The sequence below is a fragment of the Gymnoscopelus braueri genome (assembly GCF_963280865.1).
Source record: "Gymnoscopelus braueri genome assembly, chromosome: 2".
NCBI lineage: Eukaryota > Metazoa > Chordata > Actinopteri > Myctophiformes > Myctophidae > Gymnoscopelus > Gymnoscopelus braueri.
In genome coordinates, this window is record NC_137604.1 from 18,972,453 (window position 1) to 18,999,952 (window position 27,500).

The window sequence follows — 27,500 nt, forward strand, 5'->3', positions numbered from 1 at the left end:
CGGTATAATTCAATACTGTAACTGTGCGTTAATGTTTTAGTAAGAGCAGCGCTTGTGAATACACACATCTTCTGTCTATGAAACTGCTGGTCACCAAAATTGACTGCATGACTTCTATGCACAACCTGACAATCATTGATTGATTCACACAGGACCATGCACAAGATGCACAGAGACACACATAGTGCAGCCTACACCATGTACACACATGAACGTCAGAGTGTAATGAATGAGAGGCAGTGTTCTGTACTGTACTACTTTACTACTACTTTACTGCGGTAAATGCATAACACACACGCACGCACAAACGCACGCACAGGACACACACACACAACACATGCACGCACACACGTATGTTGTGTAGAGGTGGGCTCTACACAACCATTTTAACATCACTGAGAACTACAGTTTGAGTTACAACGCTCACACATAAGTCCAGGGATCCCTAGGGGTCCTAGAAGGGGTATACCAGGGGGACCCCTGCAGAGAAATCATACCTAACAATTTAATTTCTTCTTAGATTGGGGTCCCAGAGACAAGATCATATCAAATGGGGGTCCATGGCCTAATGTAGTTTTCAAATGGATTCTATCAAATGTTCCAAACGTTTCATAAGGCGATGGACCCCCATTTCAAATGACTGTCTTAGTGACCCTGATCAGAAAATGTGTTTTGGTTTAAATAAAATCAAATAAATGGGTCGAAAATGTCATAATTGTAAGAGGGAAATAGATTCATAATGGTCATATTGAAACATGTTTGTTGTAATGTAATAAAGTGAATTGATAGTGCATTTAAACTACTCTTCATTTGGCAAGGAACCCCTCCACTGGCCGAGGCATATCAAATTGGGGGTCCTTTAAATGAAAAGAGTGGTTTCAGAAGATCATGAACACAGCATGTTCATGTTCATATAGTAGTGTATAGGCCTACTCTATACGCCTACAGCATGTACAGTAGCTGCCTACGTTAGGCAACAAGTTCAAAACACCCACCCGCCACGGGGGCAGTGCAGTAACAAACATCGTGACAGTGTGGAGCTGTAAAACATGCATGCATGTTACTTAACTGTGCAACAGCGTGCATATGCTTGTGTAATAAGAAAAGACACATTCAAACCTACCATCGTAGCACGTCTGATGTTTTATGTAGACGCCGAGGCGAAAGCTTAAGGCTGAGATCCTTTTATCACAGTCCAACACGTCAGTAGGCCTAAATGTCATTTCAAAAGACAACAGGAACACATTGTTGTTAATTTTACATTCATGTCAAAGCTGATCATTCAATGTCCTTAACAGTCTGTTAATTGGAGAAACATGATCGCAGCTTATGTCTCTAGACTATCACTCTCTGTAGTTGCTCCATTACTGGAGCAGCTGCACTTTTCTTCTCAAGTATGAATCAAAGCGGTAGCCTAAGGCCGAACTTGAATAGCCCTCTATAAACTCTGATATCACATTCTAATATTCCCAATCCCACTAAGGCATGGGCCACACGTTTCATTGATGGCTCAGTGTATAGCCTATGCCCTGTCTGAAGAAGACATGGGCATGGTGGGAGGGCAAGTGGTAGATAATACAAAATTGAGTGTATTCTACACATTGACCTTACTCCTTGAAAAGGTTATGAAGTTGTTAATGAACATGACGATAACAATCAAATTAACATACAGAGAGATAGATAAAAGTAGAGGCAGTCTGTGACAGTGATTGTCAGACTGACAGTGATATGGAGTAAGGCAATCAGTTGCTTGGCGCAGGCACTCACGAGCCTCAATATGGAGGGCCAGAGCTGACATATTTAAACATAAAGAGATTTCAGTGTCAGGCCTTTTTCACAAAGACCGGAAAGTGTTCAGTTGAAACTGCAAAATTGTATTAGCAATGGCTCAGGATGTAGAGTGGCCGCCTTATTATCATGTTAGTATCATGGTTAGTATTTAGTAGTATCATGGCTAGTATCAGCTTAGGGAGGGTTATTATATTGGCAATTTTCAAACAGATCTTGAAAGAATTTGATCAATTTGGAATATTTTTGACCATGCTCCGGGCCTACAGGTTGAGAATCACTGCTTTAGATGCTAGTTAATATTACCTTACTTTTCTCTAATATTTTTTTTGTGATCCCACCAGTCTGTTCAGCATGGTCTCTGTGATAAATGACATGACTAGACTTACAAGTAGGCAATGTGAGAGATTACTGGTTCCACCGCTACCTTATTCTTTCTACTGCATTGAGAGGCAGGCCATTTGAGAATTGATCTCAATCATATCTGATTAATTAGTGTAATACGTTTTGACCTAAGGTGAACTACTCTACCCTTTGTGCATATAAATGTGGGAACTGGCCAGCGCAGGTCAAGAAAATGAATAATGCAAAATGCATCACACCTGTCTGCTTTTGTTTTCTGTTTGTTCTGTAAACATTTTCCATTCATCTTACTTGACGTCCTGTAAGAGCAAAATAGCCACCATTTGAGTTATAGTCAATTGTTCACAGGCTCAGTGAAGGTCAAGCCAAAGGCATAGTTTGCCAGATGGAACTGCTCTCATGCCTGAGAGGAATTAAAAAGCCAATACATCTAATTGTAAATGGTGTAATATATATAAAGTTTGAGCGCAGACAAATTGGTTTATCAAGGACATGTCCCCTGTATCCATTTAATCCCCCTTACTTTGATTTACAGTCAGGGTGGGGGTGGGGTGACGGTGGACATTCATGTAGTTAATGGACAAAAGTGCTCACTTGTGTGGTGGGTGTGTTCGTTATCTTACCTTATCTGTTATCTTATTTTAGAAAGTGCACCCAACACACAGCTGCGATGGACACTGCTTAGTTACAGATACAGGCATTACAGGGCATTAGAAGTACAGAAGTACACATCAAGAATCACAATAAAAACACAGTCAATTATTAATAAAAAAGTATACAAGCGTAGTACACGTAATGTATACGACATTTACAGTCATCCTGCCTGATGCGGAACAAGAAACAAAGTAAGCATAGATAACCCATTAAAACCAGGAAAACAGCTGTGTCATTTTAGATTTTAGCATTGGCTATTCAAAAATAACAGATACACAAGCTCACAGTGCGTCAATTCGTGCAGCGCTGCGAGCTTGTACATCTGCTATTTTTGAACATGCATTTATGACATCAGCACAAACCAAGGGTAATGTTATAGATGACAGCAGAGTGGGCGTTACAATAGTCGCACGCCACTGTGTTGCTGCTGAGTAACAGAAAGTCAATTACCGTTGCATGCATCGTTATACACAGTAAACAGATTGCCTGCACCTCTCTACCTGAACGCTTGCCTCTTATTGAAAATGAAATACTAGACGCGAAGGTCGATTCCCATGTGAAAAGTCCTTTACATTACAGAGCCGCGGCGTACAAATGAAACCAGACAGGGTCTAATAATGGCGTGGCTTCTGTCACATTGACTGTGGCCAGTCTATGACCTCAGTCAGCTATATCAGTATTGTGACATCAGTCATCTCCATATTTGGGCAAGGTTTCAGCCCAATTCAACATCCACTGACTTCCATCAAGTTTTAAAAAGTTTAATATTTCAAACGTTTTTTTTTCAATATAATATATAATAATCTAAGTCCTTCTTTGACTCTCTGGACCGGCGGCGTACCCTGTCTTCCTTTTTAAAGGAGGGTAAAACCCAAAGAATTAATAAGAAACACCTCCCAAAGCCAAAAGACCTTGGCGGCTTAGCAATGCCTATAACTTTCAATTTTACTATTGGGCTTCAAATTTTAGGGGGCTTATGTATTGGATGCCAGCCGGGTCTGGGAGAGCTCTGCCTGTATGGGTGCAGATGGAGTCAGAGTCTTGTAGGCCTGCTTCACTGCACTCACTGCTGTGCTGTTCTCTTCCTCTGAAGTTAAGTAAGTGTGGTGAGAAATGATAGTGAAGCATTCGGTTAAAATCTGGAACCAATTCCGTTTGGCCTCTGCTCTTAAACAGTTTTACATCTCTGGACAGTCTCCGATTCACCAAAATGTTGTTTCCTCTGTCCTTAACCCATTTAGAGCTGAGGCCGATTCTAAAAACGCCTTCTAAATACTGACCTAAGGTTTCTGAAGAAAAATAATAATGTTGCTATATAGCAACAGCTAACAAAGGTGTTCCCGGATTGAAAGGTATAAGAACGAATAGGTGTTCTAGATGGAGCATTTAATGTCTTGTGTTCCTTGGGCCTTACTTCATTCGAGAAACCTTTTACTGACAATATTTTTGCGTGTGTTTTTGTTGTTACTTTTGTTATATGGTGCTTTGTCTTATGTTGAAGTTATTTTTGTACTGTACGTACTGTCTGTACTGTCTGTGTGGTTGTATGTAATAAAAACAGCTTGAAAAATCTGAATAACATTTTTTTCAGAAGAAAAGTACACAGTAAAGGAACTTTGAGCAACATTCTATGCATGAAAGGTGTTATATAATATACATTATTATTAATAGAGAATGCTACTGTACCTATTGAAGTGGTAGTGTGGTGACAAAGATGAATTTATTTTACAAAACATGTTATGCATATTGGAAGATGCTGGACTGAAGGTGAGGAAAACTGCCTCGCTGCCATATATTTGCATGGTTGGTGTGAATAAAACATACAGTAGATACTGTAAATCATGGGCACCTGCAACATGTGAAGGCCAGAAATCAAGCACTCTCGTTCTCTCACTGAATTTGACATGAATAGGCTACACATGGCAGGAATTAATTGGTATTTTAACCATATACATAGTTGACCGAGGTCTATAGCGTCTCCTCCCGTTTTTCCTCTACACCGAAAATACAAACTCACAAGCTTGTAGATCTGCTATTTTCAGCAAAGGTTCACCTATAGTGAATAGTTGGATACCTAGAATAGGGAAGACGTTCAGGGTGGTAAAATTTTAGGAAGATGTAGAAGGGCAAAGAGAGACGGAGACAGAAAGGTAGAAGAGAGAGAGACTTCAGTGCCAACAGCTTTTTTTTCTAATTGCTACCGAGCCCACACACCTCACTGATGTATCACTTTCTCTCTGCAATCAGTCCCCATTAATCAGCTAGAGATAGCACCCTGACACACACACACACACACACACACACACACACACACACACACACACACACACACACACACACACACACACACACACACACACACACACACACACACACACACACACACACACACACACACACACACACAGTGTTTAATTATCACTTGTCTACTACTGTTTGTGTCTCTGTCACAGAATGTCAGAACAATGGAGTTGAGAATACTATTTATTTGTCAGAAGAGAAGATAAATGTAAGTGCAAAAGTTTAAACAATTAAAATGCTGCAAGCATATAAAATGTATACTAGGATAATAATAATTGTCTTTAGTGAACTATATGTATTTCCGTTGAGGAAAAACGGTACTGATGGAAAAGCAAATCTCTCTTTTATTTGTCTATGTCTCCATGAATGGTCGGACTTGCAGTGGATGACTGAAACAAGCAGAGCACATATATACACATACAAACACATGTAGAAAATCACACATGAATGCTCATGCAGGCATGCCCGCACGCACGCACACATCATGGACTAATGAGCAACAGTGTTTTCTTTGTTTTTCTTTGTGTATACGGACATATGGATGCTAATTTCATTATCTCTCTCTGCTTCTGTCTCACATATCTGTGTTGTAGACAGACAGGTCAAGGGTCATGGTCACATGCAGTTCCCATAGAAACTGATTGACAGGTCTTTTGACTGACCCCCGCTGACCTCTGCTTTCCTGGATCATCAAAAGGACATCCTCGTCATCAATGATGCGGATCAGGTCGCCCTCAGAGTCACGATAGTTCAAGGCTATGTCATCCACCTTGAAAACATACCTGTGGGGGTGAGGGGTGAGTGACAGAGACAGAAAGAGAAATTAAACGAGAGAGGAAAAGTGAACTTTCAAGAATCAATACCAGAAGTCATTAAGCTGCTGGTCTCGTGTACCCAGACGATCAGAGATCTCTGCCTACTACTGATGAAATCTCATTTAAATTAATGGGCTTGGATGCCGGAGAAAACCAGTGCTAACAAACCTATGTCTATACTGCTTAGAACAACAATCTGGATACTGTCCCATAAGAAGGAACGCCCTAAAGTCTTTGCATTTGGTTTTGTGAAGCTGTTATTTTTTAATTTTCTGTATTTTAGTTTTGTAATTTGAAATGGCTTAGCTTGGCACTGAACAGATAAAATGTACTGTAAAGTATATGGTAGCTGCCAATGACCTGATATAAACTAATCTTGGAATAATTACCTGTTTTAGAATAGCATCATAAAATCCCACAGGGGTTTTGTAAAATCTAAGGGTTTAGGTATCCAAATAAGACTGTGCATGCTTGAGTGTATTTCAAAGGAGTGACAAGAGTCACAGTAGAACTAATTTGAGGAGAGCAACTTTACGACCTGCAATGTCTATATTTGCGGCCCTCAGGGCAGGGCTGGTGAATTAACGGAGGCATCTTCATCCATCTTGTTCCTTCTGGAATTGGACTGTACAGTAGCTTCTGTTCACTCTGATTGGCTCATTAGACACACCTGCTACACACACTGTCCCAGTTGATCTATCAAGCACTGCACACCTGTTGCCAGTCACTTGCTGTGCACTTAAGGTCACATATACTCGTCGGAAGGGGAGCAGCAAATGCATGCAGAGATGTCGAAATCGCCAATTACCTATGCTGCCAATTTGCTCATGTGAAGTTTGTTTGACTTATGTTGGAGTGGTTGGCTCGCTGAAAGAAAACTACAAGTGAAAAGCCTGCCAAATGGGGTCAGCCATGCACTTTTTTCCTATTGGTTGACGTCCGGTCAAAATGGCACTCTGCATGCACGTTGCATCAACAGCATCAACGCTCCCATTTGCTCCAATAGAATGAAAGTGGAAGGGACACTTGACAGGCAGTCAATCTGTGGTTGTTCATCAAGGAAGCACATGAGGTGGTGACTCAGATTTGTCCCTCTCGTAAAGCCTGCATCTAGACACTCTTGATTTGTACACCAAACTTGAAATTAATGTCTGAGGTCAGGGGAATTAGAGTTCATCTCAATTTAATGTCTGGATCACGATGGCCTCACCTTTATCAACAGGGAGTATGACAATGTCATTATTCATCAACTCTGCTAGAGCTTTTCTCTCCGACTCTAAGAAGTTAGAGGTCAATGTTTTTTGTTTGTGGGCACACAAGCCATAACATCTCTTTCCACTCACCGACAAAAGGTTTCCAAACATGTATTATTTGCCTGTGGTACTTTTGGATTTGAAAACTTCAGTGGAGACAGGTTTGTGACTGACTGTGATAAGACACAGACAGTCATCTTTCGTATAGAAAGCCTTCAATCTTATAGCTCTAAACAAAGCTCTTCCACTATTCCAATCGCAGGGCCATATCTTCTGCTACTCATTTCCCCTCTCCTCCACTTGTATTCCAAAGCGTCCCAACCCTGTGGTGTCTTGTTTCGTTCCACTTCCTGTATATGTTTCAATCTTATTGTCATAGTCTTCCACAATGCAGCTCAGCTTTTCTGTCATTTCCATCTCAGCACTTGTTTTAGCCAGCTTCTTATTCTCATGCTCAATCACCAACAACATTAAGTCCAGAGAGTATTTATTTAATATTGCACAAGAGTAGGTTCCTTGTTTATCCATAGAACCTGTGGAATTCTGCAGTTAATCCCATGCTGGATTTAAGTCGGTCTGAATCAGCCTGACTTAAGAACACTTCAGGGACAAACATGTTTATTTCAGTCATTACTGGACCGTACTTGGATTTGAGAGGATGAAAGCCCTAATCCTATGATGTGCCATTAGCTCTATTTTTTTCATCCATATCTTTGAAGAATTGATTTAGAAAGAGAGGTTTCACCCTATCAAAGGGAATTGTGAATGTGAATTTTGCAAGGCAAAGGGAATTGGAATATCGCCATAAGCCTGTTTTATATACTTAGTTGCGCGCCGGTGTCATACACCAACAATAGCAGATCTACACAGCAGCACACAACCAAGTATACATCAGGCAGTAGACTATGCTTAGTATTTAACAAATGTTTGAGTCTTCTTAGTAACAAACAGCTTCAAGAAGACAAGTAGAAAAGCGGTAGAGAGAACAAACACTCCACCCCCCACCCAACCCATCCCCCCTTACTGTACCTCATACGAGTCAGAAGGTCCTCGTATAAAGGCTGGATGGTCATGTCCTCTTCCACGCACACATCTCTACCGGGAGAATAATACAATGTTACTGTACCTTCATCGGTTCACATGAAAGACTGCAACAGATAGAACACGATTACGGAACACAATCAATTGAAAGGTGTTACAAGGAGCTGTCAGGTGGGACAGACTACGGTTTGAAATGAACTCATGCTACCTGTGCAGTCATCTCATACAGGAATAATAGAGCGCTGGGACATTTATGCTGACAGGTGATTAATAAAGTGTCAGCTGGCATTTAGTGACTCCTAGATATTAAATAATCAACTCTCACTCTCTCTCACACATACGCACGCACGCACGCACGCACGCACGCACGCACGCACGCACGCACACACACACACACACACACACACACACACACACACACACACACACACACACACACACACACACACACACACACACACACACACACACACGCACACACACGCACACACACGCACACACACGCATGCTCCCACCTGGTATCAACTCCAGAAGGTGTCAGCAGAAAGCAGCGCAGACAACTGTAGCCACTGGATACAGATGGAGATGCTCCCCTGTCGCTCTCTGAGATGGGGAGGGGCTTAATGATGTTTACAAAGGATCCTGGGAAAATCCCTGTCTGCTTATTCAGCGTGCCCTATAGGGGAAGTAGTGCAGAATCAGAATAGAACAGTGGAGTATGGGAAGGAAACATTAAAGACATATTATTGGAAGTTGGAGGAGAGAGAGAAGGACCACCACAAAGGTGTTGTTGAAAACAAGATAAGAGAAAGTCCAGAGGAAAGAGGCAAGGGTACAACGATAGATATGGAGGGATGACAGGATCCCAAGAGACAAAGAAGAGAGATGGAGGGAGCAAAGAAGAGCAAGAATGAATCTAAAGAGAGAACGTGTCTTATGGATATATGGAGTTAATACTGTTATTAACATTAATACTCATTTAACAAGCAGTCAACATACTAGATAAGATTCCATAAAGGCCATGTCTATAATGCATTATAAACATACCTATACTGCATTGGAATCTGCTTATCACAGGTATACTGTACATGTGCTTGTGTGTCTGTGCTTGCCTGCACGCACACATGCATACACACGAGTGTGCATGTGCATGAGCATGCACGCACACACACGCACACGCACACACACACACACACACACACACACACACACACACACACACACACACACACACACACACACTGACTTTGAGATCGGTCTTTGACCAGGCAGCTTTAGATTAGATTATAATCATTAAACTCTCCCAATTAATATTATCACACCTGATAACAGAATCACATTTTTAACTGTCTATATGACATCAAATGCTGGATGACAAGGAGATGACAAGGAACTCTCTTCAACTAAATGAGAACAAAACTGAAGTAATTATTTTTGGCCCTCCTATAACTCCATCACTAGCCTACGTATTGTACGCAATTAACTCCCCCCCCCCCCCCGCCCCCTTTTTATAATTGTACTTTCTGTACTTTCTGCCCCCCAGGTCACTTAGGTTATATTCTGAACAGCTCCAACATGAGCTCTTGAAACAAGGCCACCGCTGGATGGCGGTAACACCAAAAGGTGTGGCGTTGCCAGACAAGTAGGATGAAGTCAAATGAATGAATAGGACTGGTACTACTACTGCCAGATGATGAGGAAATGCATTTTGTTGCGCTTTCAAATTAATCTTGCCACTCATCTCGCCTACCTTCAATCAGTAAACTGAAATCTTGGCACAGGTGGCCAAAATGAAGAAATCACATTGTTATGCATGATTATGCATCATTATGCACAGATTTATTTATTGTGAACATGTATTTCCATGCTCCACTGATAAATAGACTGTAAAATGAATGGAGCAGGCAGCAGAAAAGCACTCGAAAAGTATTACATCCGGCACAATCACAGCTGTGCTCATATATTATCCTGTGATCCTGTTAGGAGACATGAGTGGAGATTATTCATGAAACCAAACCTTTAGCTGCTTCAGCCTGACGTTGGGAGCCAAAACTGTCAGGATAGAGTGTTTCTGATTTACAAACATAGTTTCCTGGCACACTTGTGCGCCACGGCCCCCCATTTGATCATTAGCTATGTCCAAGGCAAGTCATGAAAGCACACTTACTGAACAGTAGTCAGATGGAATAATAACACTATTTCTGAAATGCGTTTTGTTTGCCAATGAAGCTTTCAATATTTAAAAAAATATTCCAATAAATGGTGTTACAAGATGTCATCAGATTCTTCTATATGAGCATTTACTTGCACCTGTCAAAATACTAGAGCTGTGTGGGTGGGAATGTTGGCTGACTCTGTGTCATGCGTGCATTTGGTCCATGGCACACAGGCGAGGACAATGAACAGTGCATCTAAAAGCGCCACACTCAACAAGAGAATTTCACTGGCTGTCAGTGACTCTGAGACTTTAAATAGTACAGCAGTATTGAGTTCCCTGCACAAAAGTCTTATCACTGTATGTTTATGTACTCGGTAAGTCGATCCGTTTGAAACGGCTGACTTTGCTGATCCCTCTCTGGACAGACATTCAGACATGCTCCAACTGGTGGACAATGCAACGGGCGTCCTTTGGTCGGTTTCCTTTTTACTGTATCACTTCACTTCCCCTGTTCCTCTCTGTTTCGATTTCACTTCTTCATGTGTTCCCCTGTTTCTTTTATCCCTCTTTTTTCTCTTCTCTCCATCTATCTGTCCATCTATTTCTTCCTTTGGCTCTCTCCTTCCCTTTCAATTATAGCTGCTGTCGGGCAGAATCCTTGTATCTCCATATTACAACTTTAACGTTTATTTTTTGTATTACTTGCTGTACAAGAGTGTCACGCAAAAGTAGGGGAAACAGCCGATCTACAAGCTCAAGCGACACCTTGTGAGCTTGTAGTTTGAAATTGTGAGCTTGCTTTTGACATTTTTTTAAGTGAAAATGAAATTGGTTATGTCTGTGTGTGGGTTTTATAAATATGTTACCAATGAAAAGTATTAAGAGCTTCCGACTGAATAAGTACATTGGAGCCATTGGTTCCTTTTTCCATTTCCTGAAAAGTAACGGTTTTGGACATACAGGGTTTCTACATGACAGCGATGATATAATGCAGTGCTGGCATGACTTTGCACATTCACATTGTCGGTATGCATCAAAACAGTGTAAAAACAAAGCAACACAACACATAACATGGCATAGAGTACATCACTTTTTTCTTATCTTGGCATCTGGTTTGATTAAAATGAATAAAAATATAAAAATAATATCTCGATGTTGTCAGTAAACAAAAACATATTCTACAGAAACAAAACCAGCTTTTCTATGCTTAGTAGGAAAATGATTGTTGAAGCAGTTTTACTATCATTGTTGGAATATGAAGATTTACTTGGAATTTATTTACTGTAAATGCTGCTCTTAAACCCCCTAGGCAACATCTACCATTCTTCCCTCAGGATTATTGCTAGTGATATCTATGGTACACACAGGGGCGGCCTTAGTGATCTGGGGGCCCGTTTCAAGAGCTAATATGTGGCCCCCTATGCACCAGAGATGGGGACTCGAGTTAGGGACTCGGACTCGAGTCGCACTCGAGTGGCCAAAAACGAGACTCTCGACTCGACTCTGACTCGCCCCTCAAAGACTTGAGACTTGACTCGACTCGAGCCTCAAAGCCTTGAGACTTGACTCGACTCGAGCCTCAAAGACTCGTGGACAATCTTTATTTTATGTTTATTTTTTGGACAAATAAATGAATGAAATGCCCAAAAAACTTCCACTCCCCTGTCCCCCCCCCCGCAAAGAAACCTCCGCTCCAGTGCGCGCTGCGCGGAGCCGGCTTCAGTCAAGCTGTTTCGTGCTGCTCATTAACGTAAAAATGGAGAGGCGAGCGCAACAGCTGCTATGTGTGTGGCCGCCGCGGCCTTTCATCATAAAGTTTAAATATAAAAACTTCGAAATTAAACAAATATGTTTAGCTCAGAATCAGCTATATAACCTCAGTTATCTTGGCATATGCTTACATTTTTTATAAGATGGTCGGATCATCTGTGACAGCACGTTTAGGAAACATCGGATTTTCATTTCGTTAAACCCAGCTGGGTGAATATTCAACACTTCACCACGGTAAACGCTACGCTCATGTAATGTTCACTGCATAAAAGCTGTGGTTCTCAAACCTTTTCAGGCCGTGACCCCCCAAAAGAATCATATTTGAACTGGGGATCCACATTTAGACAGTTTTTTGGTGCGCAACACAGCCCTCGTTTAAGTGAATTGCTTTCACCTGCTCTGCTGTTGGACTGCTGTGCGGAGTCGAGTGTGCGCAACAGGGCATATCTCCGCCAAGCCAGGGTGACCTACCCAGGCCCATGAAATTCATATGCAGGCATAGTAGCCAATTAGAATGAAATCTGCAAAAACTGACTCATATACTGATACAGAACCATATTGGCTATATATTATCGCTGTCGGGTGGAAATCTTGTATGTTCCTTTTTAATTATTATTTAAAAACAATTAAAAATCATGAAAATAGCCAATCTACAAGCTGTAATTATTAATAATTAAGAAATACTATATTTTAAAGAGTGAAAAATCAACTAAAGTCATTATTAGTGCAAGTTCAATCACATTTCATTTGAATGAAAATAAATTGTGGGGAAAATACATAAAATCTCTAATCTGTGAATCTAATGTGATTTATTATGACCTGTCTATACTTTTACATCTATGCCCCCCCCCCCATTTTTTTTTTTTTTTTTAAAAGACTTTAAAAAGACTCGAGACTTGACTCGGACTCGACCCTCAAAGACTTGACTCGGACTCGACTCGACTCAACCCTCAAAGACTTGAGACTCGACTCGACTCGAGCCTCAAAGACTTGAGACTCGACTCGACTCGAGCCTCAAAGACCCGAGACTTGACTCGGACTCGACTCGACTCAACCCTCAAAGACTTGAGACTTGACTCGACTCGAGCCTCAAAGACTTGAGACTTGACTCGGACTCGAGCTCAGAGACTCGTGGACATCTCTGCTATGCACCCCCCCACCCCAAAAAAAAAAAAAATATATATATTTTTTTTAAATAAAAAATACAAATAAAAAAAACGCCCCAAAACACGGTCACCCCGATTTTGTTTGCAGAATTTGCGGATTTTGTTTGCGAAAAAATCTAAAATTTTATTTAAAAAAAATTAACTTTTTTTTTTTTTTTTTTCAAGAAATTCGGGGGCCCCCTGAGGTTCGGGGCCCGTTTCAATTGAAACGGGTGAAACATAGGAAAGGCCGCCCCTGGGTACACACCAATGCATCCTGTACAGTATGATAAGTTGGCTTGGTCTATAATAAATATTGTATCTGTATATCTATAAGGCCATTATCGGAAAGCTACAACCTTATATCGCAATGATGCAGGATTGGAACTTTGGACCCTATCTAACTTGTCTTATGCTTTAGGTTAAGCACTAATTTGTAAAGCCAGCCTTTTATTTGTGTGCTGAAACGTCTGGAATGATCTTCAACACACGATGAATGTATGATTTAAAACAAACCTCCCTGCCTCAATAATGTACTATGCAACAATTGTAACTGTTTTAAAAACAAATCTGTTTGATTAAATTATTTTGTATAAGTCTTACTGCTCCCCAATGTACAGTTATCACAACATCATTTATAATGAGGGCCTACACTCAATGTATTCCTGAGAATTAAATAAAGGTTGAATGAATGAATGAATGAATGAATGAATGAATGTGTCAGATATAGCCAGCAATAAGGAGCCATCCGAATGTTAAGGTGCATACCACATGGGCTCTAATGCCTGACAGGGAGTCCCCTGTTCGATTCCCAGCTGGCCAGGTAATTTGCTGCATGTCACTCTCTAATCTCTTTCCGTGTTTCCTGTCTCTCAGTCTCTACACCATAATATATTGTCCTATAATTCCCGAAAATCTGTCACCAAATCCTGTCACAGAAACCTGTCACCAAAACCTGTTCTGCCCGGTACTCCTCAGTGGCTGGAGCAATTGATCTTAATTTGCACACGGGCATTGACCATTAGCACGTGCACGGAACAGTGCTGCCCGTTTTTCACTTTCCCAAAATGTAAGCTGTTTATCAGCGCTTTCATGTAAAAGAATTCGGGCTATGGGCGCTACCGTCGGCATGCTTACAGCCTTCGCCATGGTTACAGCCCCCCCAAGCTATGGGAGGAAGGGGTCCTCCTTGGGGCCAAAAAGGTTTGGGACTATTGCTGTACAGCACAGCACATAACCTAAAGCACACATCCCCTGGTATGGACTAGTATATCGTCCAGGATCAACCAGCTAACTTCATATTCAGCTTCTTTTTTTTTTTTCATAAATCAACACTATTGAACACCCTTTACGTCTGTGTAAAAAAAAAAAATTTGAACCAATGAAAAGTATTAAAAAGCGCCTCTGACAAAACCTAACAACTCCATTGGATCCTCAAACTATAACTATACTGCTAAATGCTGCATAAATATAAATTCCACTAACAGCTTGAACAGAATACCCAGAGAGGGTTGCTTGTAAAACAAATCCATGACTTTGATATAGATTAGATGCAGGCCTATTTGACAGTGCAGAAACATAATTGCCTTGATGCATGTAACATTAATGAGCGTCAACGAGTGTCAGCTGGACACAGACACGCACACACCTCCCCTCTGCAGTGCTCTAAACTGAAAGTGACTGGAGTCTCATGTATGGCTCATTATCATTGGTTAATAAGAACAAACTCCATAAAATCATCAATGTATCCAGCAAGATAGCTGGGGTACGACATGAGAGTATGGCAGCAATGTATGAGACCTGGGTGCTTAGGAAGGGGAGAGCTATTGCTAGGGATAGAACGCACCCGTTATGCAGTCAATACCACCTTTTACCATCAGGACGACGGTACACAGTGCCAATGTTGCAGGCTAGGGCTTCAAGATCATTTGTCCCTACAAGTATAGGACTCCTGAACAAACAGGCCCCATCTCAGTTCTGTGCATAAAATGTAATGTGATGCCTCTTGAACCATGACTGGTGGCCTTGTCTAGCTTGTATGTATTTTGTAATTATGTTATGTGTTTGTGATTTTTTGTATCCTGATGACTGCTTGGCACAAAATGAATTTCCGCAAGGACAAATAAAGTATCTATCTATCTATTTCTCTCCAAAAGCTCTGGAATATGATGGAATATGATTAAGGATTACTGTGATTATGGTAAGCTCATATTTCATATAACACACAACATACACTAAGAACTCCTCTAACTTTCATTAGCCCCCCCCAAAAAAAGTTTTTTGGGAAAAAAACAGTATGACGTCACAACGATACATATCGTCCCGTTTTCATATTGCGATACATCCCGGGACGATATATCGGAACACCCCTACTGTACAGTATACAGATAGAGATATGTCACTTGTAATACTGTACAGTATACAGCTTACTGTATGTATGAGCTGTGGACCAGCTCAGTGGCCTTGTGTCCACCTTGAGATTGGGAGGTCGGGATCCAATTCCCAGACCAAGTCATACCAAAGACTATATAAATGGCAATGTCACTCTGCTCGGCACTCAGCATCAAGGGTTGGAATGGGGGTAAGTCCCTGCGTCATGTCCTGGGGTTATGTACTGTACTTGTACATCAAGCTGCCTCATGCTACAGAAATAGGAGATACTGTAGGCTCCTGACCTAAAGTATGGGTTACATCACTCGCTCAGGGACCATTGGTTCCCCAAGGCTACTTACTATACAGATATAGACTATAAAAAGTGCTCCTCGGAGCACAGTTCTTCGCCAGGTCAGGTAGGTTATTGTGGCCTCCTGGTGACGCTATAATAGGCCAATGTGAAAAGGGTGCCATTTCTTCCTCTGGCTTTCACGGCAGTCGGAAGCTGCGTTCATGATTTGAGGCATTTGGTAAAAAAAAAAGTTTTGCAAAAATCGGCCTGCTGGTGGCAGGTCGATAGGCCAACGTGAAAAGGGTGGCATTTCTTCCTCGGCCTAGTGGGAATGTACGTGAAAGTTTTCACGGCAATCGCACGCTGCGTTTATGATTTGACGCATTTTGTTCAAAATTAGCCACTCGTGCAAACTTTATATATGGCAATCTTGCCAATCAGGATGGAATATTAAAAATCGGACAGATCCGTCTTGATCACATCATGTGTACCGATTTGCGTGATGTTTGGACAAAATCTGTATAGTATACAGATAGAGATAAGTAACTTGTAATACTGTACAGTATAAAGATAGAGATAAGTAACTTGTAATACTGTACAGTATAAAGATAGAGATAAGTAACTTGTAATACTGTACAGTATAAAGATATAAACCCAATCGGTCTGCTCAACAATCTATCTCTCACTCTCTCTCTCCCACTCATCTCCCACCCATCTCATCGCCACAAGAGTTCCCACACATAGAAATGTGTGGGAATAATGTGTTCATGAAATAAATAAATATGTGTGAAAATAAATATCAATACGGCATGTGGTGGCCAGTATTTCCCAGGAGCCATTTCCAAATATAGTTTAGTTGAATATCTTATTTGAATGTTTGACATCTGATTTTGGCATCTACAACCCTCACGTACTGTATATAAGTATCTTGTGCATGCAATAAAGACATTTTTATATTCCTCTACAGGCAGCCTTCCAGAGGAGTTATTCTCAACCTTTTTCATCACTGGGACACCAATCTACACTGTAAAATCCTTACTACTGTATAACATTTGAACACTGGGAGTGTTCAAATGGAACTAAATGGAACTGAACCTTTTGGTTCCATTTTTACATTGCAAAAATGTTTCCTAACCACCAATCAGCTGGGGATGCCCTGGAATCCCTTTAAGGACCCCCGGACCCAAAAAAATACTTCACCACCTTCACCCCATTCTCTCTCTCCATCTGACTCCCAAACTTTCTTTTCACTTCTCGGTCTTTCCTCATCTATCAATCTTTCCTTCTTTCTCTCTTATCTCACTATCCTCTCTGCATCTTTCTCTTTCCCTTCCATCCTCCTCTTCCTACACGGTCCCTCTGTCTCTCCGTCAATCTCTCCATCTCTCTATCCTCCTGTGCTGGCCCCACCCACACTCACTCCTACCTTTTTCTGTCCCTCTCTCTCATTTTCTGCATTCTCTTTCTCTCTCTCTCTCTCTCTCTCTCTCTCTCTCTCTCTCTCTCTCTCTCTCTCTCTCTCTCTCTCTCTCTCTCTCTCTCTCCCTCCCCTCTCTTTCTCTCTCCCCTCCCTCTCTCTCGTCCTCAATCTCTCTATCACCTTCCCTCCCTCCCTCCCTCCCTCCCACTCTCTCTAGCTTGCTCGCTCTCTCCCTTCCTCTCTCCATCTCCCTCCCTCCCTCTCTTTCTCTCTCTCTCTTTCTCTCTCCCTCCCCCTCTCTCTCTCTCTTTCTCTTTCTCTCTCTCCCTCCCTCTCCCTCTCCTACTGTACCTCCAGCCAGTCGGCGTTCACTCTGCTCAGCAGGAAGACCAGCTCTCCCTTCTTAAGGCTCAGCTCCAGCTTGTCGTTGCCGCGAAAGTCAAACATCACCTGGGACACAGATACACACACACACACACACACACACAGACGCACACACACACACACACACACACACACACACACACCCACACACACACAAACACACACACACACACACACACACACACAGTACATACACAGGGGAAAGAAGCAGACGCATATCAACAGCAAGACACGGGACCCGACCAGAGGAGAGAGGGAGAGACAGAGACAAGACAGAGAGTCAGAAGAGACCGCGCGAGTGAACAGGTAAGCTGCATGAGTTTTTTTTCCTGGTGGATGCTGAGGTAGGTAACGATGAGAGGAAGAGGGAAGAGAAACCTTAAGCCTACTTCAATCAGTTGTTTCCTGGGAGTGACACCATCGTGCAACTAAGTATAAAATAGGATTTAGAGAGGAGGAATTGTTCCGGCTGCCTGGAGAGGTGAGGTGTGTGAGGAGAAGAGGGGTTGATGTGACGGGGATGAAGTTTGGAGCAGTCAGTAGAAAATCTGTAAGACACGGAGCGCTCCCACATAAAGGTGTGGGCGTATATGATGTACAGGTAAATGATGTAAGTTTGCATGTGTGTCCTGATGCGTCCGTGTGTACTGTGTGGGTACGTGCCTGCCTCAAAGCAAAGTAAAAGGACACAAAACTCTAACCTCTTCCTATGAAGTGAATGGCCAGCGACTGTGTGTGTATGCGTCAACATTCACACAGCTTTACAAAGCTTTATAAATGAACAGCCCAAAATTGGTGTCCCCACTGAGAATTTACTGCAGTTTCATAAGGTTTGTGTTAGGGTTACGGTTAAGGGCTATGGTTATGGTTAATGTTAGATCGGTTATGGTTAAGGTTAAGGTAAGGGGGAATGAATGTCAATTAAATATCTCCAAATGTTTGCAAAAATAACATGTATGCAAACATGCATGTGTTAGGAGGTGGGGGGCAAAACCCCATTGATGATAAGCTAAGATAGTGACTTTCATCAGCATGCGATTGTGGAGTTAGCATATAAAGAGAATGATTTGAGTGGCTCTAAACCTCGTTCTGTGGTAGTCATGTTCCATTACTGACAGTGTACTGAAAACTCCTCACACACACACGTGATGAATTAGCCTGCATGAAAGTAAAGGTGTGGCACACTCTCTCTCTCTCTCTCTCTCTTTCACACACACGTGCACACACACACACACACACACACACACACACACACACACACACACACACACACACACACACACACACACACACACATGCACCATGCAGTTATAAGTGAATATGAATGTGTATGCATGTGTAAATTACACATGTAGCTTACTGTATACAGATACACACACGTACACAAATGCAAGATAGACAGTGGAAGAGAGAGACAGACATAAAGGGACAAATGCATTTAAAATACTGGTGTAAAATATGAAATAATCATGAGAAAGAATAAGATTAAGGGCCCTATTTTGAGGCAGGTGGGTTGGCATGGGGTGTGCAGCGAATGGGTGAATTGAACATTTCCGGAGGTGACATGGTGTATTTTTCCCCCAACTGCTCATATTTGGTATTTTGGGGACTCGCCGTGCAGCGGTGTGGGAGGAGTGGTGCAGTAGCGGGCATGTTGTTAGCAAATCAGCAGCACAGCGACATTTTGGGGTCAACAAGGACCCCGATTTGTGCCGATTCATGTTTTCCTCCCAAGATAAGTTTACATCCTCTGCTGTCTTGGTGGTCTGTTTGAGCCGTTGTGCATTGTTGATGACTCTGCACCTCCCACAAGGACATCAGTTTCATTTGGCTCGCCCGCTTCCCTGAAATAGGGCCCTGGAGTCCAAAGGCCCCACAAGCAGCCCCTAGAGGCTGTGCTACTCCTTACAGCCAAACAGACCAAAGTGGTTTCAACTGACTGATATTGCCATCCTTAGTGATTGCACTAATCGCAAAAGAAAAGGACTGTCTAAATAACATGCTATCTAAATTATATCCTTAAGATTTGTGGTCAAGAAAAACAAACCTAAGAAACAAAAACATGAGAATGGGTGACAGTATATGTCTGCACTCTGCATCATATCTTAGTCGCTGGCATCAATCGAGAGAGAAGGTGGGGGATAGTGCTAGGGGGTGAGGTGGAGTTTGAAGAGACTTTTGATTATGGCGGAAAATTGGGTCTGCAGTCAAATTACTAGCTCACAACGTGTCGCAATGCATAGATCGGCTAATTTCAGAAAAGAGATTTAGTGTATAGGGAAAAAAGGAGGGGGACAAATAATGATTCATCCTGCAATGTGCCTATTGGATTATGCGATATTGTGTGTGGCCTGAGGGTGGCACTAGAGGCAAGGTCATGTGGTCACTCTAATGGTTAGGGTTCATCTGCCACATACAGCAAATGCGCTCAGCGATTTTCTTGGAAAACTAGCCATTCGATTTTGAGATATCTCAATGCAATGGAGATTTTGGCCTACAGTTGGCGCTAGAGGCAAGGCCATGGGTTGACCAAAATTGGCAGAGCTTATCCTCTGGGGAGCATGAACGCGTAAAGCAAGAGCCATGCCAATCTGCCCGTCGGATTTTCAGATATCTTGTGTGCAAGTGGTGGCGCTACAGGGAAGGTCATGGGGTCACCTAAATCAGTAGGGTTGATTGTCCGGGAAGCATGAGGGTGCACAGCTAATTTCAGGACAATTCCGTTTTTGAGACCGAAGTGGTGGATGGATGGACAGACTGACCGACATTGCCTTGCTTAGAGCACCACTGCTAGCGAGGCTAAAAATACAAAAGGGAGAGAGAGATAGAGAGAGAGAAAGAGAGGGAGGAAAAGAAGGAGAGGTTTAAGCAGTGGGAGGGAGGTGATGAATAGAGAAGAGATGTACGCTGAGACCTAGATCATGTGCACTGGCAGTTCTCTACACAGTAAAATCCTCAGTGTTCATTTAACCCATTAAGACCTGGAACTGTGTCATTTTTAGATTTGAGCTAAAAAGCATTATTTTACACTTTGGGCTAAAATAATGCTTTTTGGGCTTTCTACAAGCTCGTAGCGCGGCACTCGGTGCCGCGCTATGAGCTTGTAGATCTGCTATTTTTGAAAAATCGTGAAAATGTGTGCAAATCTTTGAATATATATATTTTTAAAGCGAACATTTTTAACTAAAATCTTTGCTTCTGGGGGGTCCCTGGAACAAGATATTTTGATGGGGGTCCGCGGCCAAATACATATAATTTTGGGGGTCCTTGATATGAAAAAGATTGAGCACCACTGATATAGAAACATACGTTTTTCAGAATACTGTTGAGATTTAGGAGACATGTAGAATCGGCTTCAGGTCTCAATGGTACAGAGAGTATACAAATGTCATTTAATGGACCATTGTGGATCCATTTGATTACATTTTGTACACTCTCTGAGTTACAAATGGATAAATGAACACTGAGGATTTTTTTTACTGCGTACCATCATACAGTAGGGATGGCATTTCTGTACACATCTGCTACAGTGAATGAGCAGGTTCATGCACAGATGCGATGTACGGTTTAAAACTACTGCATAATAATCATAGTGTCTCTTTGCGCTACACACCATGTGTCGTTAATGAAGCCCAATGGAGTGTGTGTCTGTGTGTGTGTGTGTGTGTGTGTGTGTGTGTGTGTGTGTGTGTGTGTGTGTGTGTGTGTGTGTGTGTGTGTGTGTGTCCAGGGTTAATGAGGCATGGGCCAGGGGCGAAGCCAGGGACAGAGGGAGCGGGCTGGATTAAAACTTCACTGAGAGTGCAATCACACACACACATGCAAGCGCGCGTGCACACACACACGCACACGCACACGCACACGCACACGCACACGCACACGCACACACACACAGTATACTGTATAGGCACACCTGTTCTAACAGATGCACAGGCACACACACAGACGCACGCACGCAAGCACACACACACACAAGAATGCACACAAACACACACACAGAGCATTTGAGTTCAAGCCTACTTATAATCCATTACTCCAATGCTTCTTTTTACTGTCTTTGCATTAAATTTATGGTTGATGTGAAAATGTGTTGCAGGCGATAAGCGTAATTCTCCAATGTAAACAGAGAATAAATTGTGACAAAGCAACTCTCTTTCCTTTTCCTTCTCTCTCTCCTATTATACTCCTCCCCTCATCTTTCTGTCTCTCCTCTGCCGGTTGTCCTTTTTCTTTCTTTTCCCGTACTTTTAGGCACCTCTCAATCTCTGGCCAACCCTCTATCTCTCTCTGCACGAGACGGGTCTATCTATCTGTCTGTCGATCAGACTCCCTCTCCCCATTACCCTCTTTCTCTCTATCTTTCTCTCTATCTGTCGCCTGCGCTTACTCTCCATGTCTCCCTCTTCCACTCGATGTTATGAATGTGTGAGTATGCGCGCATAGTAACTTTGAAGAGCGTACAAATGTTTTGTACATACTGTATGTATAAACATTTGTAAACTTTAACTTTAAGTTAAATGAACACTGCGGATTTCACTGGGTATTTTGTATTTATCTATCTATTTGACCTTTTAACTAAACGGGTCCCTGGAACAAAATATGGGGGTCGGCGGCCAAATACACATAATTTGGGGGGTCCTTGACATGAAAAAGTTTGAGAACAACTGATATTAAAGCAACAGTTATAGGATTTAGAAGACATTTGTAGAATCGGCCTCAGGTCTTAATGGGTTAAGAGAATAAAAGCCACATTCAGCAGCGTGTAGTAGGCTTATAGGAAGAGAATAAAAGAGACCCGTGCACTCAATTAGGTTTTTTCCAGGGCAGGTATTTCGGGTGCTGCCCAGTAGGGTTCATGCTCTAATAGCCACGCGGCCCCTTGGGGTCAGCGAGCCACCAGAGGAATCAACCACCCCAATTACGTTTCCTTATTTGACCCGGCCTTAATGAGCTTGTTAACTCCTTAGCTCATTAAGCCTGTCAATAGGGAGGTGGAGCAGGGAGAAGAGGGTTGTAAAATCTTGTCAAACTAAAGAGACTGTAATTGGATGACCTACTTACTGGTAGGCTTGAAGGACTTTGAGCTATATTTGAGTGTTGATATTTGAGTGGCTAGACGTAGTAGAATGAGCACAGCTGGAAGTGATCTGTGTCTTGAGTGCTGTAGTAGACTTTCTCATATCACGGACCCCCAAAATTGACTTTGACGGACCCCCATTTCAAATGATTCTCACCTTGGAATGATTGGTGTTAAATCACGCGGCTATTGAGAACAATTCAATAGCATAAAAGACATGATAGCATAAGAATATCTGAATATGTTCTCATATTACAATCCAGTCAGCATACTGTATATGCTGAGCATACTGTACTGGCATATCTGCTATTCCTAAGTCAGGTCTTTTAACTAAAATGGGATCTAATTTCTATGCAAAGGCTCACTGTCTGTATAAGGATAGAAGGACCGGATGTGGGTTCATTAAAAGCCGTTTTGATTTTCATCTTCCTCATCGTCTCATTTTACATTCTCTTTTATATGGCTCTCATTGTGTTTTGTCTCTCACTTGTTCTGTCTCACTCCTTTCTCTCTTCTCTGCCCCCCCCCTCTCTACTGTGTGTGTGTCTCTCTCTCTCTCTCTCTCTCTCTCTCTCTCTCTCTCTCTCTCTCCCTGCCAATGAAGTTTTTGGGGGGCATGGGATGATATTTTACTGCTGTGCATCGCTACACGGTAAACATCTCAAATCAGAGTTAATTTATCCATTTGTACCTCTCAGAGTAAAACAAGTAAATAGTAAACATGTCGTCCCCCAACAGTGACGTACTGTAGTGCCACCTTTGGGACAGTCAGAGAGCATATTCAGAGCACTGCGCTCTGGGAGTGAAAAGCCGGGTGCAAGCGCCTGAACAATGGTGATATAACAATGAGGGAGGAAGTCATTGCGAAATGTGACGGTTGCAGTGTGTTTGGTACTCTAGATAGACAGTATTCAACACTTATGTGTAACAAAACGGCTAATAATCATGCTTTTACATGGGATGAATTAACATTCATTTGAATGCATTTAAAATAAATTAGAATGGTAATGTTAGTTAACAAGCATCTCGCCTGACCATTTGAAAATGATCTGCCCTGAAATTAGAGCAGATTCTCGGAGTGCATTTTCGAATGCACCCAGTATGTACAGTACACACACTGTTAGTGGTACCATGATCTAAATATTGATGCTACGAAAGAACAAACACACACAGCTCTGCAGACAGCGATGTAGAAAGGGGGAGGAGCTTATTGACAGACTTCAACATAAAAACGTAGACTGCGGTGGCCAAACCACCAGTGACCTTCTTGGAGGTGCAAGAACTGCCAAAAGGAACTTAGGCAAGGCAAAATGTGTTTTTCATTTTCGCCACTATGACTTCATTTTGTTCATGAGATTCTGCCAAACTTTGTTTTGAAGAATGCTGCAGTCTTCAGTGTCCTTGTGTGTAACGTGCAGTGCTGTGGAAGACAACGATCACTTTCAGCTGTCTGGGCGTGGACCAGCCCTGGTCTCTGCTAAGTAGAGTGCAGCGTTGTAAGACTAAGACTAAAGCTAACTCTGCTGTGACAAATGCCTATCGTCTCCAACCATCCATCAAACTAAAGCAGACCATTTATCAACGTTCAGATGGAGGTAAAAGGCTGCTTCACTGCTGTAAAAACATACTGTACTGTGCCAGCACAAAATAAATAAAATAAAATAGGAGAGCAATCAGTGCAAAGCTGATGTTGTGTGGGCAGCCAGGTTTGTGAGTAGAGTTAGTGGTTATTTTAAGAGTGAGGGAGGAGAGGAAAAGAGAAGAGAAGAGAAGAGAGAAGAGAAAAGAGACGAGAGAGAGAGAGAGAGAGAGAGATTGAACTTGAACACCTTAAAACAACGTTATTACTCTCAGTTAGGTCATAAAGACCACAGGATTATGTAATGAATGCTGCAACTTTGTGTGTACTGTGTGTGTGTGTGTGTGTGTGTGTGTGTGTGTGTGTGTGTGTGTGTGTGTGTGTGTGTGTGTGTGTGTGTGTGTGTGTGTGTGTGTGTGGGGGGGTGTGTGGGGGTGTGTGTGTGTGTGTGTGTGTGTGTGCATGTGAGTGTGTGCTTGTGACACCCCTAGGGCACTCAGAAAGCCTCGGAAATTACAGATGCAGTGTTTTCATCTCTCTACATTTTACTTTCTGTGTTGTTACAGCCAGCACTAATAGCAACAGTAATGCTAGCGAACATTCAGTTGTTTGTCACTTTCCAGCAATACCATTTCAGTGATATATAGTACGAATGTGCACGCACACACGCGCGCGCGCACACACACACACACACACACACACCCTGTCGTTAAAACAACCACAGAATCTACTGTATATGTGATTTTCTTTAGTTTTTTTTTACAGCACCAGAACAGTGTGCGTGAACGGAATAAAAATGAACAGAAGAGGAAAGGAACGAGGGATGAGAAATGACCCTCACCTCCAATAAATAAAAGAGGGGAGAGTAAAGGACAGTGACGGGGCAAGGGAGAGAAAGAAGAAAGAGGGGGGAGACCAGAGAAATGGAGGGGGGCAGGGTAAGGATGTGAATACATGAGGGAGGGAGAGTATGATGAGATATTGTAAAGGGAGACATGAAGGGGTAAAGAGATTAGAGGTCGTCTCATATGGATTTTTCAATGCCAATACCATATTTTACAGTAGGTACAGTAGGTCCATTCTCTCTCTCTCAAAGATTCCAATGTTCCCTGTACCCTAAAAGGCACATTATTCCACTGTCTGCGCTTGTGCCTTTCATTCTAGATAGGCATGTTTACTGTTTACCATATTTGACATTTCACGCACTTTAACCACTTAAACCTATATACTTCATTTGACTGGTGTTCCCCAGGGGTCTATACTTGATCACTTCCGTTGTTCCCTCTACAGATATGCCGAAAGAAGCATATCTACAAGCTGACGTGTTGCAACACAATGCATTGCGAGCTTGTAGATCTGCTAATTTCAGCATTTATTTTTATTTTTATGTATGAGTATTTCAATCAAGATCATGTGGTTGTGGAAGGTGTGATGTGGTGTAATTTGTGTCATTCCAAAATCAACTGCTTTTTTATCTACCTCAGCCCTAGGGGAAGAGAAGAGGTCCATCTTCGGTTTGACATCTGGTGTTTTCCTGAAAGAGAGAGAGAGAGCGAGAGATAGAGTGAGAGAGAGAGAGAGGTCATGTACTGCAGGGTTGTTCAAAAGAGAAACTAGAAGGGTACAAATGTCCACCAGAGGCATGCCCTAATAATGATACTTATACTGTCTGATGAAGTAATGTCAAAGTGAATCTCTCTTGTGTGCGTGCGTAGCAGTCTCTGCCTGAAGACCAATAGGCTAATATCTCCCCCGGCCAAGGGGGAATTTTCCTTTAGGCTGGTGGATAAGATATTTGGCTTTCCACATTGGTGCCGTGACCCGGATCAGGTTTCCCGGTGGATGGATCGGTCAAGGGTATAGCAGGGTGGCTCAGAGCCTCTACCTGAAGACCAAAAGGCTAATATCTACCCCAGCCAAGGAGGAGTTCTCCTTTAGCCTAGTGGTTAGGATGTTTGGCTTTAGTGACCCTTCCCGTGCGGCAGACCAGAGTTTGAATCCTGATTGATTAACCCAAAGTGAACAGGAAAGCAGCCCCATGCTGTCTGACTGAGTGTACGAAGTTAAGTTGCTGTAATGATTAAAGGGGGGATATGTTTTTGTTCATGCAGTGCCAGTTCATGCAATAGCGCTTATTATGCATGTCTGTGATGTCTGTCTAGTGCCACACACACACACACACACACACACACACACACACACACACACACACACACGCATGCACACACACACAGGGCCGAAGACCAGATCTCCAAGCCTGGTAAACCACCCCGGTCGCGGAAATCACATTTCATTTGATTTCAGCAAATCAAATGAAATGTGATTTCCGCGACCGGGGTGGTTTACCAGGCTACAGATCTCCGCCTGGTGGGGATAATTAAAGGAAGGATTCTCATTTCCTGATGTTGTCTACGGCCATTTATTTTAAATGGCTGCTTGGTTTCGTTGCACCAGCAAGTCTACTTTTGTATGAATATGAATGACGGCAGGTCAGCTGCAACATGATGAGAGGATATAGAGTTATCATCACTTCCTCTTGTGAGAGTCCCTGTGTTTACCGCATGACCTAAACGAGGCACACCTGGACACTGAGAAGACTGTCCAATAATGACTTGATTTTGAATTTTTGAATTTTTGAATTGAAAGAAATGGAGGAGAAGGAGAAAGGATTTGACTCCTTAAACCCTATATACTTCAGTTGACAGGGGTCCCCCAGGGGTCTGTACTTGCCCCCCCCCCCTGCTTTTTACCAGTACACCAAATGTTTGCCCACTATTATGACATGCCCAGAATAGGGACGCTGGGGCTGAAGTGGTTAACTTTGCAATGCAGGTTTTGGGGCAGATTCAGATGCTTGACATTGCAGTTACAGTTACAGTATGTTTTCAGCACACAGGTTGAGCCATCAGGATGTCCTTGGACACGAATGAGGAAGTACAGTGAATTGGGTATTCTCTACTATTGAGCCAGAACATGAGGAATCATGGTGAATGGTATCATTAGTGCACAGACAAAGGGCAGTGTCAATGTGGCCAAGAGGGTGAGCGCCATTGCGTAGTGATGTACAGTATGAGAGACTGTACTGTA

At 42.5% G+C, this 27,500-nt stretch overlaps 2 protein-coding genes across 2 annotated transcripts in view; one reads left to right on the forward strand and one right to left on the reverse strand.

The window, feature by feature from the left end:
• Positions 1-5,235: 5,235 nt before the first annotated feature.
• The window catches only part of ncf4 (neutrophil cytosolic factor 4), a 38,472-nt gene continuing 16,207 nt past the window's right edge, over positions 5,236-27,500 (reverse strand). The window contains exons 6-10 of the mRNA XM_080455121.1: positions 25,893-25,947; positions 17,725-17,823; positions 8,731-8,891; positions 8,204-8,269; positions 5,236-5,888 (exon numbers count right to left, since the gene is read on the reverse strand). Of these exons, the coding sequence (XP_080311247.1) occupies positions 5,681-5,888; positions 8,204-8,269; positions 8,731-8,891; positions 17,725-17,823; positions 25,893-25,947 (589 nt within the window). The 3' untranslated portion in view covers positions 5,236-5,680. The remainder of the gene's footprint in view (positions 5,889-8,203; positions 8,270-8,730; positions 8,892-17,724; positions 17,824-25,892; positions 25,948-27,500) is intronic.
• pvalb7 (parvalbumin 7) overlaps positions 17,886-27,500 on the forward strand; it is a 43,168-nt gene continuing 33,553 nt past the window's right edge. The window contains exon 1 of the mRNA XM_080455134.1: positions 17,886-18,063. The gene's annotated coding sequence lies outside the window, so the exon portion shown is untranslated. The remainder of the gene's footprint in view (positions 18,064-27,500) is intronic.